We start from the raw sequence: 18,872 nt of genomic DNA on the forward strand, positions 1-18,872 counted from the left end.
ACTTCCAAAATACAGTTTCAATGCAGCTTCAAAGGACTCTAAACAATCCCAGCCGGGGAATAAGGGTCTTATCTAGCGAAATGATGTACATTGTTTTTAGAAAATGACAGTTCGTTTCACTAGATAAGACCCATTTTCCTTGGATGGGATCATTTTGAAGCCACATTTAAACTGCATTTTGGAAGTTCAAACTCATGGGCACCATTGAAGTCCACTATATGGAGAGAAATCCTGAAATGTTTTCCTTAAAAACATAATTTCTTTACGACTATAATAGTATGACTTCATGTCATTGTGTGTCTGCGCATTTAATCAGTAACATCTTGTCTATGAACAGCTACGATCAAACACATGAAACCCATCAATAACCTACACACATACATATGCAGTTTGTTCCCCACACCCTAGAGCTACGACATTAGCTTGGGTGAGTTGCATAATCCCACTTTGACGCAATAATTGAGAAGATTCCCAAAGGGGGTCAGGGCAGGGAGCCAGGGCGGGGACCACTGACTGAAAAAAAAAACACATCCAGAAAGCCCCGACCTCACTGTATACACCCATGCACAATGGGAGTTTCGCGGCTGGGCCTGAACTTCAGCCAGCTGGTGCTGTGTAGCAGCTGACAGTGTGATAAGAGCATTTTACAAGGTTTTATGCACCTTTTAGTGAAAGAAAAGTTGTGGAGAACAGCACATTATCTAGAGATGAGCTGAGCACGTCCGATTGAAAGCATGTGTGATATATGATCCCGGCAGAGAGAGGCTCGCACAACTATTGTAGATCATGGAAAAGTCGATTATGTTTCCTGCAGTGGGGCGGAAAGATTAACCTGTGATCAAGCCGTGGTTACATGTAGCTCTATTAGTGAGCAGATGGGTCGCTCAGACTAATCAATGTATGCAAATGTGCTGCTGTTCTGTTCTTTCTGTTTGTCTGTCTGGAAAAACTGCCATGTTGTCACTGTATTGAATCAAGATTATGTGGCACTTGGAATCATAGTCTTGCTGTGGAGCACATGCTTCAGACAAGTTGTTTCAGCTTCATGTCCCACATCGCCTTCTCATCTGTGTTGCAGAGCCACACTTACTGTCAGTTACAGTCTATATGTGCCAGACAGCAAGGAATACATCACTGGCCACTGCTGCATCCAGTACACTGTACTTATTTTTTTATGTAAGTACACTAACAGTCAAAAGTTTTTGAACAGTAAGATTATAAATGGTTTTTAAAAAGTATCTTTTGCTTACTAAGTCTGCATTCATTTGATCCAAAATACAGCAAAAGCAGTAATACTGTGAAATATTTTTACTTTTTAAAATAACTGCTTTCTATTCAAATATATTTAAAATTTAATTAATTCCTGTGATCATAGCTAAATTTTTATCATCATTACTCCAGTCTTTAGTGTCACATATCCTTTAGAAATCATTCTGTTATGCTGATTTGCTGTTTAAGAAACATTTTATTATTATTATTAAAATTTAAAACAGTTGAGTACTTTTTTTTTAGGATTCTTTGATGAACAGAAAGATTTTATTTAGCAAGGAAGCTTTAAATTGATCAAAAGGGATGATACAAATATTTTGTTACAAAAGATTTCAGATAAATGGTGTTCTTCTGAATTTTCTATTTATCAAAGAAACCTGAAAAAATTGTTCTCAGCTGTTTTCAACATAGTAATAATAATAATAATAATAATAATAAATGTTTTTGAGCAGCAAATCAGAATATTAGAATGATTTCTGAAGGATCATGTGACTGGAGTAATGATGCTAAAAATTCAGCTTTGAAATCACAGGAATAAATTACATTTTAAAATATATTCAAATAGAAAACTGTTATTTTAAGTAGTAAAAATATTTGAAAAAGTTTACTGTATTTTGGATCAAATAAATGCAGGCTTGGTGAGCAGAAGAGACTTCTTTAGAAAATATTAAAACTGTTACTGTTTAAAATCTTTTGACTGTCAGTAGTCAGTGGAGGACTGTGGAGTAGTTAAGGCCACTGAATATAAAGTGGGACTTGTATATTTATTAAATATTTTATAATACATAGATATAAATATATGCACATTACCGTTCAAGTTTTTTTTTTTTTTAAATGCATTACATTTAAAGTAATTTGACAGTAAACACTTTTTTTTTTTACCAGATATTTCTGTAAATAAATGCTGTTCTTTCTGTTCATCAAAAAAAAATCTGAAAAAGTCCTGTATCACAGTACAAAAAATATTAAGCACCACAACTGTTTGTAACATTGCCAATAATAAGGAATGTTTCTTGAGCACCAAATCAGCATATTAGAACGATGTCTGAAGGATTATGTGACTGCGTAAAGTCTGAAAATAAATGACATAAATTACATTTTAAAATATATTAAAATAGAAAACAGTTACGTTTTACATTGTAATAATACTTCAAAATATTAAAGTTTTAAAAACTGTGAAAAAATATTAATAAAAGCATAAAAGCATTTTTAAAATCTTACCTCAAACTTTTGGATGATAGTGTAACTAAATATTATATATACTAAATATTATATATTATTTAGTTAATATTTGATTATAGACATTCATTTAGATTTGATTAAATCTAAATTTTACAAGATTTTAGACCATGCTTGTAAAATGCCGTTTATATGCTAATGTGCTCTTAAACATTGTCAAAACTCACTTTTTTCAGACAGAGACATTTCAAATTTACAGACAGAAAGTCTTGAAAGGCTTTCTCTTCTGGGAAAAAGGATGAAAAATATGACTGCCAATGGCAACTCATACTAAGATGAATGGGAATGAATTTCTCCAGGTATTACAGACTTCCTTGGGCTCTATTTGGATTATATAGTATGTATTATAAATAATAAAATTTGCTTGCTTGACTTGACATTGAGCCATGGCGATCAATCCCATTCCCCTTCTTTTTCCCCATAATTTTCTGTACCACCCCTACTATTTCGAACCAGCATAAAATAAAAAATAAATACAACATTATGTGGCTTAAATATTTTCATATGCAAACATATCTGTAAGCATATCTATGAGCCACACATGAGATCCACCTTTATTTTGGACTTCATTACCCTGTAGAGTAATCCAAACCACCCTAGTAACAGAAGGAATACCCAGGCATACTTTATAACCACTACACGACTTTCGGGGAGATACATAATACATAAACCTACAGACACACTTCCACACACACACACACACACTTGAAGAAACGTTCCGCTCAGCAAACTGCTACTTCACAGAGTGCTGAGTAATACTGTCAGGAAATCCCATAACTCTGTACACAATTCATGAGCTATAAACAAAAAAATCTCATTATATCATGTCTAAAGTACACATTTGGATAATGAAAATCACATCCACACACATTACCGATGATGCAGCTGCTGGTGGAGTGATTGCAAGTGATTCTCTGCGGCTGAGTGTGTCTTCATCCTCCTCAGGCTCTTCAGCCTCCAACTCTGGTTTACACACATATCCACAGTTCCTGTGCAACACACGCCGCAGTCCCTCAAACAGGATCACACTCGCAGTGCAACCCATTGCACCCGGTCCCAGAAACATACACACTTCTGAACAAATGTGACCTCTTCAGCCTGCTTTCCAAAGTCTGCTAAAACACACAAGTCCGAAGCCCAGCTGAAACTAACCCAGCGCTCAGATATCCAGCCCCAACACAAGTCTCTCTGTCCTGAGACACATCACTCCATCATCCGCCCTGAACCAGGATCGGAGCGGAAAGGAAATGAGGAAGCTTTTTCCTCAAGGATGACAGCAGGCTGACTACATCCATTCAAATGAGGGAGATTAAAAGTTGCCGGCTTCCTAAAAGTGTGTTTTTATCTAAAACCGCCTTGGGGAGGTTACGATGACATGTTCCTCAGGAGAAAAGTGCTCCGGTGAATCTAGGACATGAGGGAGAGGAATTGACGGAAGAGACTGAGGGAGTGAGTGATGAGCTGCTTCTGGAATCAGTGCTGGGCGTCGACTTCTCCACTGCCTGGAGATGCTGATCTATTCCTCTCTCTCTTTCTCTCTGTATCTCACTGCCGTGCCATGCTCACTCTGTGCTTCCTCTAAACCCCCCCTCGGTCTTGTTCTCCTTTTAACATTGCACTCTGTGTTTCCTGACCCATATCTAGCAGCACAGCATCATTTCAGCACTCATTCATGCGCTAACTATAACACACACGCAAACATGAGCTCATGTTTGAACGTAAGACCTTCCTTTCATTTATTTAATACGTCAGAAAAAAATTGCTAAATCTACTTAAAAGGGACATATCATGCAAATCTGACTTCTTCTGCATTTAAGTGCTATAAATGGATCCCCGGTGCATCTACCAACCCAGAAAACGTGAAAGGACAGCCCAGTAACTTTGTTTTGGTAAGCCTTTCTCTGCAAGCATGTGATAAAATGAGCCGCTTAGATCATGCTCTTCCGTGACATAGGAAGAGGATCTTATTATAATGATATCGCCCCTTAATCTGCACGTTTCCACCCACAGTGTTGTCACAACGGTGTACCAGCCCTAACGCCATGGTGAAAGTTCAAGCAAAGCATGCTAGCTCTTCTGTTTTTGGATGCACAGATGAACACAGAACACTATTTAGAGTCCCAGCCTCCGAGGAGACAAGAGAGCAGTGGATTTAATATATATAAAACATGTTATTTTTTCCCAGTTGTTTACCTTTACAGACATAATCAACTGTTTTTGTAGCTCATGTGTGTTTTTAACATTAACTTGTGTGTATTTGAGAGTTTAAGCGCAATAAGACACGAAAGATAACTTATTTTAGTACTCACATGCTGTGTGACAGCCACTTTCTGCGTGCGTGCTTTGGATGTGTGTGTTCAGAAAACCGTATATCAGAAGTTTAAATTTATATGGTTTAAAACACATGATTTCAGCAGGATAGAAATGATAATCAAAAATAAAGAGACGTTTTTTAGCAGAGTTTCTAAGGTATGAGCTGTGAAGGGACAGCCCTGATCTGAAAAAAAAGCGGATGGGGAGCAGCAGCTCATTTGCATTTAAAGAGACATGCATGAAAAAAGGGTGTTTATGCTTCCACCCAAAATAAGCATTTTTAAAATTATATAATAAATTATCTTTGGGGTATTTTGAGCTGAAATTTCACAGACACATTCTGGGGACACCTGAGACTTAGGCTATGTTTACATGACAACATGTGTTTTTGAAAAGTTTCACGTATACAGGAAAAACGTTTTCAAAACGATTCCTGTTCACACATATCCACTAAAACTGCCAAAAATGCTGTTTTATGTATGCCAGGCCAGTAGTTGGCGCTGTCACCTTGTTAGTAAACAGTACCTGTAGGGAAGTAAAATCGACACGTACTGCATGATACATACCTAACATGTACTACGCATGCACATGACATCACCATTTTCAAAGATTACCGTATTGGGTGTTTAAACGGAAATGATAGCAATGGCGTTTTCAAAAACATGCACTTTAAAACTCTTTTTCAAAATTATGCGCTTAAAAAAGTTTATGCATAAACAAAATGCATAAAATGTGTAAATGGCCCCTTATATTACATCTTGTGAAAAGGGGCACAATAGGTCTCCTTTAACACTAGAAATCGACCAATATTTTAAGACAGATATTGATAACAATTATTTTAATGTTTTAGGTGTCTTAGGTGTCCGAATTTTTTGTTTTATATATACTTTTATTATTTTTTAAATTATATTACACATCATCTATTATTTAATTTATAATTACTTATTATTTTTCAGTTTATTATTCCATTGCTTTAATTATTTTAAATGACTAAATATTGTATTTCTGCTTTTTTACATACTAATAAAGTAAATACTCACAACATGCCTTGAACATAATTACTAAAGTAATTTTACACTGTAAAATAAAACTGTAAAAATGATACAGAAAAAGCGTATTAATTGGTTAACGGTAAGTTGATCATGTGACTTTCTCATTACCACTCATTTCAGTACTTCAATAAGTTGGTATATTAACATTATATAAATTCATGAAATTACGGTATTTAAATGTAAATTTAATCTAAATCCGTAAAACCCGTATTTTTACAGTAAAATTCTGGCAACCACAGCTGCCAGTTATCCTAAAAATGAGAATGCTTTATATTATATTCTCCATATTTGCTTCAAACAAACTCGCCTGTCAACGCACCCTGTCAGGTGTTGCGTATGTTTTTTCTTTCCAGCACATAATTTAAATTTGACAGTTATTTCCTTAAAGGTAAATGTTAGAAAGCCACATGAGCATTTCCATTTTCCATAAAGTTTAACGTTTTGGTCAATTTGCTCCATTAAACTCCATCTCACACTTCACTAAAGGAGTGCTGGCACGTTCACATGTGTCAACCACATGGAGCACAGTAATATTGACTAAAATATATGTTTTGTTGTGTTATACATGCATTCGTTGGACATCAAATGTATGCTTTAAATTTCACATACAGTATAACAAAAGAAATTGTATTTTAATGACAGCATTAACCGTAAAGAAACTACTGTAATGGGATATGAATGTAATATAATTACTATGTTTAGATGAGTGAAAGTGTGTGTTTAGTCTATGCAGTGGGCCATTTTAAGAATGTAATGTTTATATTTTATGTTTAGAAATACTGTACGAATGTGAGTAAAAATTGGTCAAACTGGGTATCAGGCTACAAACATGCATTAAGGCCGTAACTAAAGGCTTCACTAGCTGAAAGTGCAGAAAAGCCCCTTCTGTCAATGTGTGTTAATATTTCATTGGCCACTGACACAGTCACCTACTTTAGAGTAAATGACTCAGACATATCAGGGATGACATGCTGCAAGGAGCTGAAGAATGGGGGTGACGTGTGTGGCCACATACTGTATGAGCATATCTCAGACATGACATCAGAGTGCATTATGTGTGTCAAGTGTATGTGCAAATGTAATGTAAGCATGTATTTTTGTTTGACAGCAATATGCCTTTAAATATTAATATATTGTACATCTCGTATGTTGTGTTCGTCTGTGTTAAGACTGACTTAACCCCCTGCTCCGGATCACCAGACATTAGTTTGGCATTACATTTAGAGCAGATTTATTAAAGCCTGCAGCTCACGCTTCACTGGTGGTGCAGTGACATGATCACTGATTGGTGCTGGCCAAAGGCCTTCACCAATCATGTGTCTTTTTTTTTTTTTTGCTACGTATTCCTACACAACTTTTGGACTATTGTAATTTTGCCACACTCATTATAAGTCCTCCTGTAAGAAATACCAAATACAAACTGCTTTTAAGAACATAAAGACGCCTCTCTGACTTCTTGCAACGTTCTTTTCAAGGGCCTCTTTTGACCAAAAAGAATGCTAAGCCTAATGAACACAAAGAAAAGGACATTTTCAGTACAGACACATCACTGCTCAGCTTCAAACGCTCTATCCTGCTCACACTCACACACATTCATGACAGCATATCAGACAAAGGGAAGATCAAAAGCATGCATACTTTTTGTCTTTCAGTCCCTCACACAAAACTCCTCAAGACTCAAGATTCATTAAAATATTCATTAAGATTCATTAAAATAATACCAATGCTCTACACAGCCTTTCTCTATTTGGGAACACATAAAAAAGATTTCATTTGCTTTAAAAAGGCAAATGCAACTACTGCCTGGCAATTTTGTTTTCTTTTTTATTAAATACATGTGAAAATATACAACTTTTGAACATCAAAAATGTAAGAGTATGTAGTAATCCTCACTAAGTAACACATCACAAGTCACAAGTCTCATCAGTTTAGTGTTTTAGATTTTTTTCCAAAATAACTCAAGGCAGTAACAATTTAAACAACAAATTTTACTTAAACAATTATATATTTTATTTATGAACTGATATTCAGCTGTACTTTTTAATAATAAACTTATTTTCGGATCATCAGTCATCATCTGAACGATCCACAGTTTTTAGCATTTTTGTGTATTTGAACCCTTTCCAGCAATGACTATATGATTTTTAAATCCATCTTTTCACACTGAGGACAACTGAGGGACTCATATGCAACTATTACAGAAGGTTCAAATGTTCATTAATGCTCCGCAAGGAAAAACAATGCATTAAGATCTGGTGGTGAAAACTTTTTGAATTTAAAGATCAGGGTAAATTTAACTTATTTTGTTTTCTGAGAAACATGTAAATATCTTGTAAAAAGTTTCTGAAGAGCAGTACTAAATGAAAAAATATTATATTTAGGCAAAACAAGTACACTTCTTTATTCTGTTCAAAAGTTTTCACCCCCCAGCTCTTAATGCATTGTTTTTCCTTCTGGAGCATCAGTGAGCATTTTAACCTTCTGTAATAGTTGCATATGAGTCCCTCAGTTGTCTTCAGTGTGAAAAGATGAATCTCAAAATCATACAGTCATTGTTGGAAAGGGTTCAAATACACAAAAATCCTGAAAAACCAAAGAAATTAGACTTTTTTAAATTAGTCTTTCCATTATTATAGCATCAATTAACCACAAATCATGACCAGTCATATCCAATCAAATCACGACAGAGGCATTGCCTCCTCTCACATGACTTTCCCCTAGTCATTCTTAATTACCCCCCAACAAACCCATCGCACACTTTAGGGGTCTGTTAAAACTCAATGGTCTCCTGCTATAACTTTACCTGCTGATGTCACTTTTGTACAGTTTTACTTCACAATAAGTGATTTATACACTTTTTATGTCAGATTTTGTAATATTCGAGTTGTTTTATTTTTGTACTATGATTTTATATTCTCATCCAATTTTTTAAAGAGGCACTGCCTTACTTGCCTCCTCAGAGGAAACGCCCCTGTTTTAAGTGTATTTCTGGCCTTAAAGGGTTCATCGGATGCCCAATTTCCAGAAGTTGATATGATTCTTTAGGGTCTTAATGAAAAGTCTATAACATGCTTTGGTAACACCTTTTTTACCTTGCCAAAATCAGCTCTGCAAAATATCATCCTGTTCTAGTCGAGGTTGCTTTAAATGTTAATGATCTCTGCTCGCCCCGCCCCTCTCTTCTCTCTGTGGAGTGACGAGCCTGTTTACTTTAGCCGCATTTAGCTGTGTTTAGCCACTACACTTGCTAACTAGCAAGTTATTAGGAAAGGCGATCACAAACATTCATAAAAAAACCCTTATAATCACTTCTTCTGTAAGTGAAGCTGGATCACGAATGATTCGCGCGAACATAGACGGATATATCTAGATCGGGAGGCGCATTCCCTTCACAAACAAACATAATCTACTGCATCTTCAGCAGCTCAGACCACTATGTTCATTATTACATCCAGCAACACAACACCTCAAGCGCTCAATCTGAGATATTCTTGTCTAATTTACATCCCTGCTCTTGCATTGAAACAATGGAGGTCGGACTGTTACAGCGGGTCTGAGGTAAGACACTCATGTCAATCAACTATCGTGGGAGTGGCCTTTGTCGGTGTGACGCCACACCGATAGGCATCTGAGAATGGCTCGATTTGAAAAAGGAGGTATTATTTTTACAGATTAATTAAAATTCACTGCATGGATATTTATCATTATAGGGTAGATGTGTACATACACTGCCAACACACATTAATGTTCAAACAACATGTAAAAGTGAACTTTGCATCCAATGACCCCTTTAAAGGAATAGTCCACCCAAAAATGAAAATTCTCTCATTATTTACTCATCCTCAAGCCATCCCAGATGCTTTTGACTTTTTTTGTTCAAAAGGACACAAACAAAACTATTTACAAAAATAAACCATCCAAATGTGTTCAAGCAATGGATGTCCAAATGTTGATGCTCTAAAAAGAATATAATAAACAGTTGATGTGTGTAAAAAAAACAGCAGACTGTCGTACTTGTATATATGAAAGGGTTGAGTTCACGCTTGACCTAAATGTAAGTAAGTGAATATAAGTGAATCACAACATCAGCGTGTTGTGAACTGACACGGGTGAATCTCAAGCGAGACGTGACAGAGAAAGTCATATGCAACCTGGTTTGCATGAGATTGAATAAACAATTTTGGGTTGAGTGTCCCTTTAAGGCTAGATTTGAATTTATCTTAATTCTAAATGTTAAACATTTCTCATGTTTATATGCGATTTCAGACTAAATGTGTCCAAATAGAGAATATCATAGAGTCAGAGTAAGTGGGCTCATCTGGGAAAGTAAGCAACCCCCCAGACCATGCTGGCTAGCATGCATCTAGCAAAGCCCTGACAACCACCCACAAAACCCTATCATTTGTGGCGGCTAGTTGTACATGAAAAACACTACTAACATTTTCAAAATTTTCTAGTTTAAAATTCATAAGAGTAATACAACTGCCAAAGTGTAATTTAAAAAACTAGCAAAAAGAAACCTCATGAGATATTACTGAAATAAAACAAAAGTTTTACATGTTGTTTTTTAATTCCATGAATTACAGTGTGAGCTGTTCTGCTTTCATGTGAGTCCAGTCTGCTTGTATGAAAGTCTATTTCTAACATTTGTTACTTGGAGCCTGAAGTTTATTTGCTTCATTTTTGCTCCTTGAGGGCATGTTTTGTGCATATTGTTTTGGTTTGCGTCTGGATTTCATTTCTGAGCTGGACCGGGTCGTTGGGTTACTGACGTCAGAGGCCTGGTGGTCCAGGTGACTCAGTGCAAAAGTATGATGTAATGTGTGTGGCTGCCATAGAGACAATATTGTAATACTCAGCACTGGACATTATTATATGAGGCTGAAAACTCATTCTTTTTAACACACACACACACAAAGGACAAAGCACACAACATTGCTAAAAACAAATCCATATAACAGTGTATGCGCATATGGAAATAATTGGTGTAGGGAAAAAATGAGAAAATTCGCTTGCAGTTTGAATAATTAAACAGCAGGTGTTTCATGGGAGAGAAAATTAAAGAGACAGGAAAGGGTATAGAGAGAGAAAGAGAACAGAGCGTTAAAAGTACATTAATGGCTACAAAGCTGAGAAACGTCAGCACACTATTAGCTCAGATCAGTACTTTTCAGACAGTCAGTAGTCAGGAAAATTGTGCCATGATTAGGCTCTTCTGCCATCTACAGGCACAAAACAAAGTGCTTTCATATTTTTATACCATTAAATACCAGCAGATCAATTGTTTCTGTATCTCTCAGGCAGATTTATATTAATAGTTGTCTGTTTTTCAGGACATGTATGATTTTTATTCAAAGTTAATATCCTAAGTCATATCCTAGCTTAATATGCAGAACACTGTATGTACTGTAACCATTTGAAGGCTGATTTTCTTAAACTTCAATATCAAAACAAATATTCTTGTTTTGTTTGAGCATTTTAACTGGTAGAAAATACTATTATTTAGGATGAGTTAGTCCACTAGTAGAAATATGAATGACGGTCATTTCATGAAATTGTTGCATTTTCCACCTAAAAAAAAAAAAAAAAAAATTATTCAATATTTTTTAAATATCCATGAAATGAAGACACCTTAAAATGACAAGAAATTGTATTGTGCCATCTCAGGCTATGTAATTTATTATTTTGTGACTACTTTTGACTCTTAACATTTTAACAAAACCTGTTATGCTAAAAAGTAACAGGTTGACAGTAATAGGTTTGATGGTTTTAAACAATTTTGCTAATTGCTAGCTCATAGTTTACATTTTAAAAATTGTAACAGGCTTGACATTGCATGATGGCCCCCCCTTAGTCAAGCTTAATAAATCATCAAAAATAGGACAACATAGAGGAGTGACAGAAACATGCCTATGTTTTTAGTGTTATAATCCTGATTGAGAGATTATGTAACTTCCTAGAAATTATGTCACTTGAAAGTACATTTCTTTACAAGGGCTTTTAATGAGGGTAACAGGGCTGACATGAAATCAGGGGACACCAATAAAATGATTAGTCTTTTATAGAAAAAATGCATACTTCTGTCAGAAACATTGCTTAACAATGAGACTATATTTACAACAATATGCAAATGTGATTTTTTATCATTTTGCAAATTAAAAGTCCTGCTGAAAAAGAAAAATCATAGTAATTCCCTATTCCCCTCTCTCCTCCCAGTACTTTCCTGTCAGCTCTCCACTGTCCTCTCATAATAAAGGTGTAAAAAGCCCATAAATATAACTTTAAAAAAATAATAATATTTATAACTTTTATGATGCAATATTGATGAAAGCATACATAGTATTGCTATGTTTTTAAATTGCACAATTATTTATTGTTATATTAAATCTATGTCTGATTGTTTCTTAGGGATGCAAAAAGCAGCGATTTCATGGAATGACCTGTGAAAGAAATCTTAATGCCTACAGAGTGCAGCAGTGATGATGTATTTCTGTTGGCCAACTCAGAAGTTAGCATGGCCCTGGTTCCCTCGGCAAAAACCCAATAAGATTTTTCCATTGGCTTTTGGATCATGGCAAAAAAATAAGCTCTCTGGTCAACAAAACTTTAGAACTCTTACATGGTTTGATCATGACAGTATTCATGAATGAACACTAGCTTTATGGATTTTAAAGCCTAAATACAATCATCAACTTTACCACGACTGCATGAATTTTACCATGATCGTGTGATCGCATGCAATGTGGTACTCTTGTGAACACGCACTGAAAACTGACACGAAAGAGAAGAAAGTGTCTTTTTTTTTTCTTTGTGCACAAATAGTATTCTCGTAGCTTCATAAAATTAAGATTGAACCACTGATGTCACTTGGATTATTTTAACAATGTCTTTACTACCTTTCTGGGCCTTAAACTTAGTTGCTTTGCTGTCTATGCAGTGTCTGAAAGCTCTCAGATTTCATAAAAAATATCTTAATTCGTGTTCCAAAAATGAATGAAGATCTTACGGGTTTGGAACAACATGAGGGTGAGTAATTAATGACAGAATTTTCATTTTTGGGTGAACTATCCCTTTAAGAACATTTTCCCTAAAAGGTTCCCTGAAATATTTTGCAAAAGTGTGATTGTAAACACAGCGAGGCTGTGAAAGCCAACTAGTGAGTAGACGAGTTTACATCTTCGGTGTGATGACGTTCATGACCTTTTTTAAGACAAGTACAAGCTTTTTTGTTGTTTGAACATTAATGTGTGTTGACAGTGTATGTACAAATCTACCCTATAATGATAAAAATCCATGCAGTGGTTTTTAATTAATCTGTAAAAATAATATCCCCTTTTTCAAATTGAGCCATTCTCAGATGCGGTGTGGCGTCACACCGACAGAGGCTGCTCCCACGATAGTTCATTGACATGAGCGTTTTACCTCAGATCAGCTGTAACAGTCCGCTCTCCTTGTTTCGATTCCGGAGAAGGGATGTAAGTTAGACAAGAATATCTCCGATTGAGCGATTGAGGTGTTGTGTTGCTGGATGTAATAATGAACATAGTGGTTGTTCTTTACTCCCAACATCTGAGCCGCTGAAGATGCAGTGGATTACATGTGTTTGTGAAGGCAAATCTACATATATCCCTCTATGTTCACGCAAATCGTTTGTGATCCAGCTTCACTTACAGCAGAAGTGAGTATAAGGTTTTTTTATGAATCTTTGCGATCGTCTTTCCTAATAATGTGTTAGTTAGCAAGTTTAGTGGCTAAACATGGCTAAATGCGGTTAAAGTAAGAGAGGGGCGGGGGCGAGCAGAGCTCATTTGCATTTAAAGCAGCCTTGATCAGAATGAGATGATTTTTGAAGAGCTGATTTTGGCAAGGTAAAAAGGGTGTTGTTTTACACAACCATTGAGAACTTTTAACCAAAGTATATCATAGACTTCTCATTTAGACCCTAACGAATCATATCAACTTGTGGAAAATGGGCATCCGATGACCCCTTTAAAATCATAAGGAGGTACTTTTGACGTAGTTTATGTTGTAGAATAAAATGTGGAAATGTCTTGAGCTTGTGTTGACCACAGACTTCAGGCATTTAACCAAAAACCCATTCAGAAAAACCACTGACTTCAGTACGATGGAACTGAAAGTGCTAAAATGCTCTGGTATTTGGCCTAAAAAAGTACATCATCCCTGCAGATCACCATATGGCGGATTTAAGAATCAAAGTCCTGCCTATCAACTGCAGTATTATTTAAAAATCATCATTGACAATTTTTAGCAGTATAATGGAGCAGAAATTACACACTGTAGTTTCAATGCGCATTTCTTGTTGCGCGCACAGTTGGGCTTTAATTCACATGTATATAAAGCCCTGTGTACTATGAGGTTACATCAGGACAAAGAGAGTTTCTCTCACGGCTGGAGTTTGGCTTAAGTTTGGCGGCCACAGGCTCTGGCTATGCTCACACATCGCTAACACTGATCCAGCACAGTGCTAATCAGAACATAGGACAGTGTTAGCATTGTTCTTCATGTGGAAATGCAGCACAAAGAGAGACCAGGCCCTCTCTGAACCTATACTGTGTAGAATGTGGACCGGACAGGAGAAAGAATGAAGATCTGACTTCTAACAGCCAGAAATAGCACAAAAAATGCTAATTAGGAGAACACACTTTTTCCAGCTCAGATTTATTAGTCATTATTCACTGTGTGATAGAAACCAAATTATTCTATGGGTGGTTCACAAGTTTGGCTATTCTTAGGTCATTATAATGCAGGAACACATAAAACACAAAAAGTCTCCTGCAATAGTAAGTACTCTATATATGTAAGTACTCTATAATTTAATTGTGGCTCTTATGTCCTTTTAGTTCAGACACATTGCATTTCTAAAACATTGGATTGTGCATAAACCAATTAATTACATATTATGTAATGAACCACAAGCATCAGCAAAATGTTTAACCCCCAGAAATAATAAATGATGCTCTGAAAAACGCAACATAAAATCTTAATTGATTAACACATTAATGTCTGAGGTATTGATGTGGAAGTAGTTTGATTTTACATTCAAACTTTGTCATAAATACAAAATCTGAAGGTATTACTTAATGGAGCTATAAATTATTGATGGTAAAACTACACTCAGATTTCAGTCTGTTCTCTCACATATGCAAATACAAATGCATGCATTAGAGTAACAAAGGAAAATGGAAATCTCTGGTTGTTCTCTATGTAAAATGACTGATACGTATTAAAATTTAATGGATGCACAGAAACAAACAGACAGTTCCCAGACGCTGATGTGGCTATTGACAAAAACTGATCTATTCCCCATTGACAAAACAATAAACTACAGTCTGATTTAGTCAGTGAATCAAATGACTCTGAATGAACTGCATGCTAATCTTGCATTTGAGATTATTTATAATGTAAGAGGGAAAGTAATAATATATCATTAATGTGCCAGATGATAAATTGAATTTGTGATTAATTCGCAAGCTCTAAAAATATCAGTCATGGACAGTCATTTCTCAGCACTGATATGGGATATAATTTTTTTCTCTTGTACAAAGTGACCTTTAATATAAAAAGTGTAAATACTAGGGCTGTCAGTTGATAAAAATTTTAATATAATTAATCACATGATGTGTTGATTAATTAATCTAATTAATCACAAAATTTGACAGTGAAAATACCCACAAAAGATAATTTAAAGCTGTTTTTGTGTTAAATTAGAAAGTATCTAGTAGACATTACAAATTAGCTTTACAAAGAAATATTTTATTTGATTCAACATAAAATTTATTACACATAAACATTTTACAACGGCCTAATGTAAACTATGGAACCTAAAAGAAGGTAATTTGAGAAACATCTCACCATTTTTGTTCATTTAATAAAAGTCATGGAAACAAGCTTTGTTACCAACAGTCTTCAAAATACTTTCTTTTATGTTCCACAAAAGAAAGGTTTGAAACGACATGAGGGTGAGTAAATGGTGACAGAATTTAATTTTCGGGGTGGGGGTGAACTATCCCTTTAATGTTTATATTAAAATATATATATTTTTATGAAACAGTACTCTAAATAAGAAACTAAATCTGATCAATATCAACTTCTTTACTGAATTGTTGTATAAAATCACATTTAATCTTGTGTCATATTGTTCTTGCTACCCCTGTGATTTTGTGATACGTGATAAATATGAGACAAAAAACACATACTTGAATATCTTGAATTTTAGGGCATACATGCATTTATGCATGATATTTGTCAACACTGTATGCCACTCTATGAAATATAAGATCTTGTCAAAGTTTGTGAGGTTTGTAGAATTAAATATGTATTAGATATTCAAAAAATTAAATACATGCATAACTGCATGTTTGCCAAATACTGACAGTATAGGACTATTATAGAGCTTTATCTATTATTATTAGACAGGACAGTTAAAAAACAGAAACTAACTCAGAGATTGAGCAATGGAGCTTCAAATGCAGGAGCAGATGTGAGTCTCCGCTATGTTGCACCGCTTCTCGTTTCTGATCAAATAAAAGTCCTACTTTTAAAACTTAAAGGCCAAACAGAATCCTGAAGGATGATAATTAAAAAATGACAAAAATCTACTTGTACTAACATCATTTGTGACAACAAAACAACACAGTGTTGTTAAACAAGTACAATTTAACCACAAAGAACGACTTCTAACTTTGAAAATGGCTTCTCTTTGCAAAGTGTCCACTGGTGCACACTCCAGAAACTTAGCTAATGCAGTAATTCATGTATTATCTGCTTGTATAAATACTATGCTTGTATGAGGATTTAACATTGTACTCATGTGACTGTTTTTGTATACTGTGTATACACAATGGGTTAGAGACAGTACACAAAAGCCACAAGATAACCTTATTTATAACCTTATCTCTGTTTCGCTTTTGCTGTATCTCTTTCATTTGACCTATTGACCTTATTTTTTTTTCTCAAATAGCAGGTTAAAAGAGAATCAGATGGGAAAAGAGGAACTATTACAGTATACATGTATGATGGTGATGCTATGGAAAAATGTGTTGGAGCAAGAACAACAGTTTGGGTGAAAACAGTTTCTCATTTTACTTCTATATGTGTACTAATATTTGGTGAGACGTCATTGAGCGAATGCTGAATGAAAAGATAAAGACGAATAGAAAGAGAGATGATCATGACTGTGTAAGAGAGCCAGAATCAGTCAGTCAGTGAGTCCAGTCTGACCCACTAGCTGGTTTGCTTAATCTTACACCGCGTACACTGTACAAATATAGGGCGCCAGTTCCAGAGATAATCTACTCCTTTAATCATGGGAAATCCAGGCAAGCACTGACACGGGATGATCCATTAGAGGAGGGTTTCAGACCTTCTCTACTCTGCAAACATGGAGTCTTCATCAATCACAATTATCCTCATATACAATACACACTGTATGAAATGTAATTTTACCATTCCTAAGATGCAGTATGTCTTCATTTAATCAAATACTCTGTTTAAACACACATTTAAGGACTGTTGTGCTTATTATTAAATACAGCAGGTAGCTATGTTCAACTTATAACCCATAATCATATTTCCAAGTGAATCTGGATATTCAGTAAGAAAAAAATAGGTGGAACTTGATTGCCTTCATTGCAAAGAGTGGACATTAAACACCAAAAAGGAGCCAGGATGGGGGGAGGGTTTAAAAAGTAGGAGGGATTTATAACATCAGCCAAAAAAAAAGATTATGAAGACAGACCTTTCTTATTTGGAATGAATCAGGCACAGTGTAATCAGAAAATATGCACAAAAAAGTAAACCAGGTCAATTCTGAGTTCAAGTTCCCTTTAATACTACAAATACTTATTAATGGGCTAATGATAGATCTTCCCCAGTTACCACAGCCTTGCATGGCACAGAGAGTGCATCATGGGAAATGGCTGTTAATACTTAAAGAGAACTAAAACTCGGGTTGTTTTAATGAGTATGCTGGCAAAGAACAAGCAGTTCCCGATGTTGCCAGCTGACTCTGCACTTCTAAACAGGAAAATAATTGTATGTATAACACAGAAGCTAGTCAATCACTGACAGAACAACAGTTACAGTTCATATACCACTGCAGTACACTAGACCCTGGCATGGGAACCACACAGAAATGTGATCAGTTAGCAGACTGACCTTTGAGCTCATTTGTATATACATCTGACAGTATTAAGTTCAACACCTAAGTACAAAACTTAAATATAGGCAAGGTTCTGCTATGAACCTGTATGGTGGATCAGTCAGGAAGCTTCTTTACAAAGGAATACAAAAAAGCCATGTAGAAATACAGATTTGCACAACCAAATAAACACAAAATGCATAAAATTCTTATGTAAAGCAAATCAGCTAAGCACTTTTTACCAGATACTTGATACCACTGCCGTGCAGAATACAGAATATCAAGTTGCCCAGTTACTGTCAGTGCTGATGCGCAATGGATTCCTGATTGGCACATTCCTCTAGCTCAAACAGTTGAGCATGGTACTAGCAACAACAAGGTCATGGGTTTCATTCCAAGGGAATGAACTTAAAAAAGTCACTATGGAATTACAAACCATCAATTTCAACCAACTCTGAACACGTTGTGAAGTGTGATGCAAGTGCATTGTGAAACACTCAAGAATTGACATTTTACAGGGCATTTGCGACCAAAAATATTAACTTGCGAGTGATTTTTTGCTGAGATTGCCACTGGCGACTATATCAATTTTATTAAAAATGTGCATGCTTTTTCCTGCATGTTTTGCGATCACATTTTTGTTATGTTGACATAATAAACTGCACAACAAAAAGTTGGAATGATCCACAGCTGTTTTTTTTTTGTTTTGTTTTGTTTTGTTTTTTTGTTTAGTGATAGTTGTTCATGAGTCCCTTGTTTGTCCTGAACAGTTAAACTGCCTGCTGTTCTTAAGAAAAATCCTTCAGGTCCCACAAATTCTTTGGTTTTTCAGCATTTTT

General features: G+C 35.4%; 1 protein-coding gene across 6 annotated transcripts in view; it reads right to left on the bottom strand.

Moving 5' to 3' along the window:
* dock9b (dedicator of cytokinesis 9b) overlaps positions 1–18,872 on the bottom strand; it is a 114,400-nt gene that overhangs the window by 78,235 nt on the left and 17,293 nt on the right. For 3 of the 6 annotated variants that reach the window (XM_051111916.1, XM_051111915.1, XM_051111914.1), the window contains exon 1: positions 3,383–3,980. The exons of 2 other annotated variants lie outside the window; for them this stretch is intronic. In XM_051111916.1, the coding sequence (XP_050967873.1) occupies positions 3,383–3,574 (192 nt within the window). In that variant the 5' untranslated portion in view covers positions 3,575–3,980. Of the gene's footprint in view, positions 1–3,382; positions 3,990–18,872 lie in introns of those variants that run through there. One more of the 6 variants, XM_051111919.1, reaches the window with a different exon arrangement.

The sequence above is a fragment of the Labeo rohita genome, chromosome 6 (assembly GCF_022985175.1).
Source record: "Labeo rohita strain BAU-BD-2019 chromosome 6, IGBB_LRoh.1.0, whole genome shotgun sequence".
In the NCBI taxonomy this organism is placed as follows: Eukaryota; Metazoa; Chordata; class Actinopteri; order Cypriniformes; family Cyprinidae; genus Labeo; species Labeo rohita.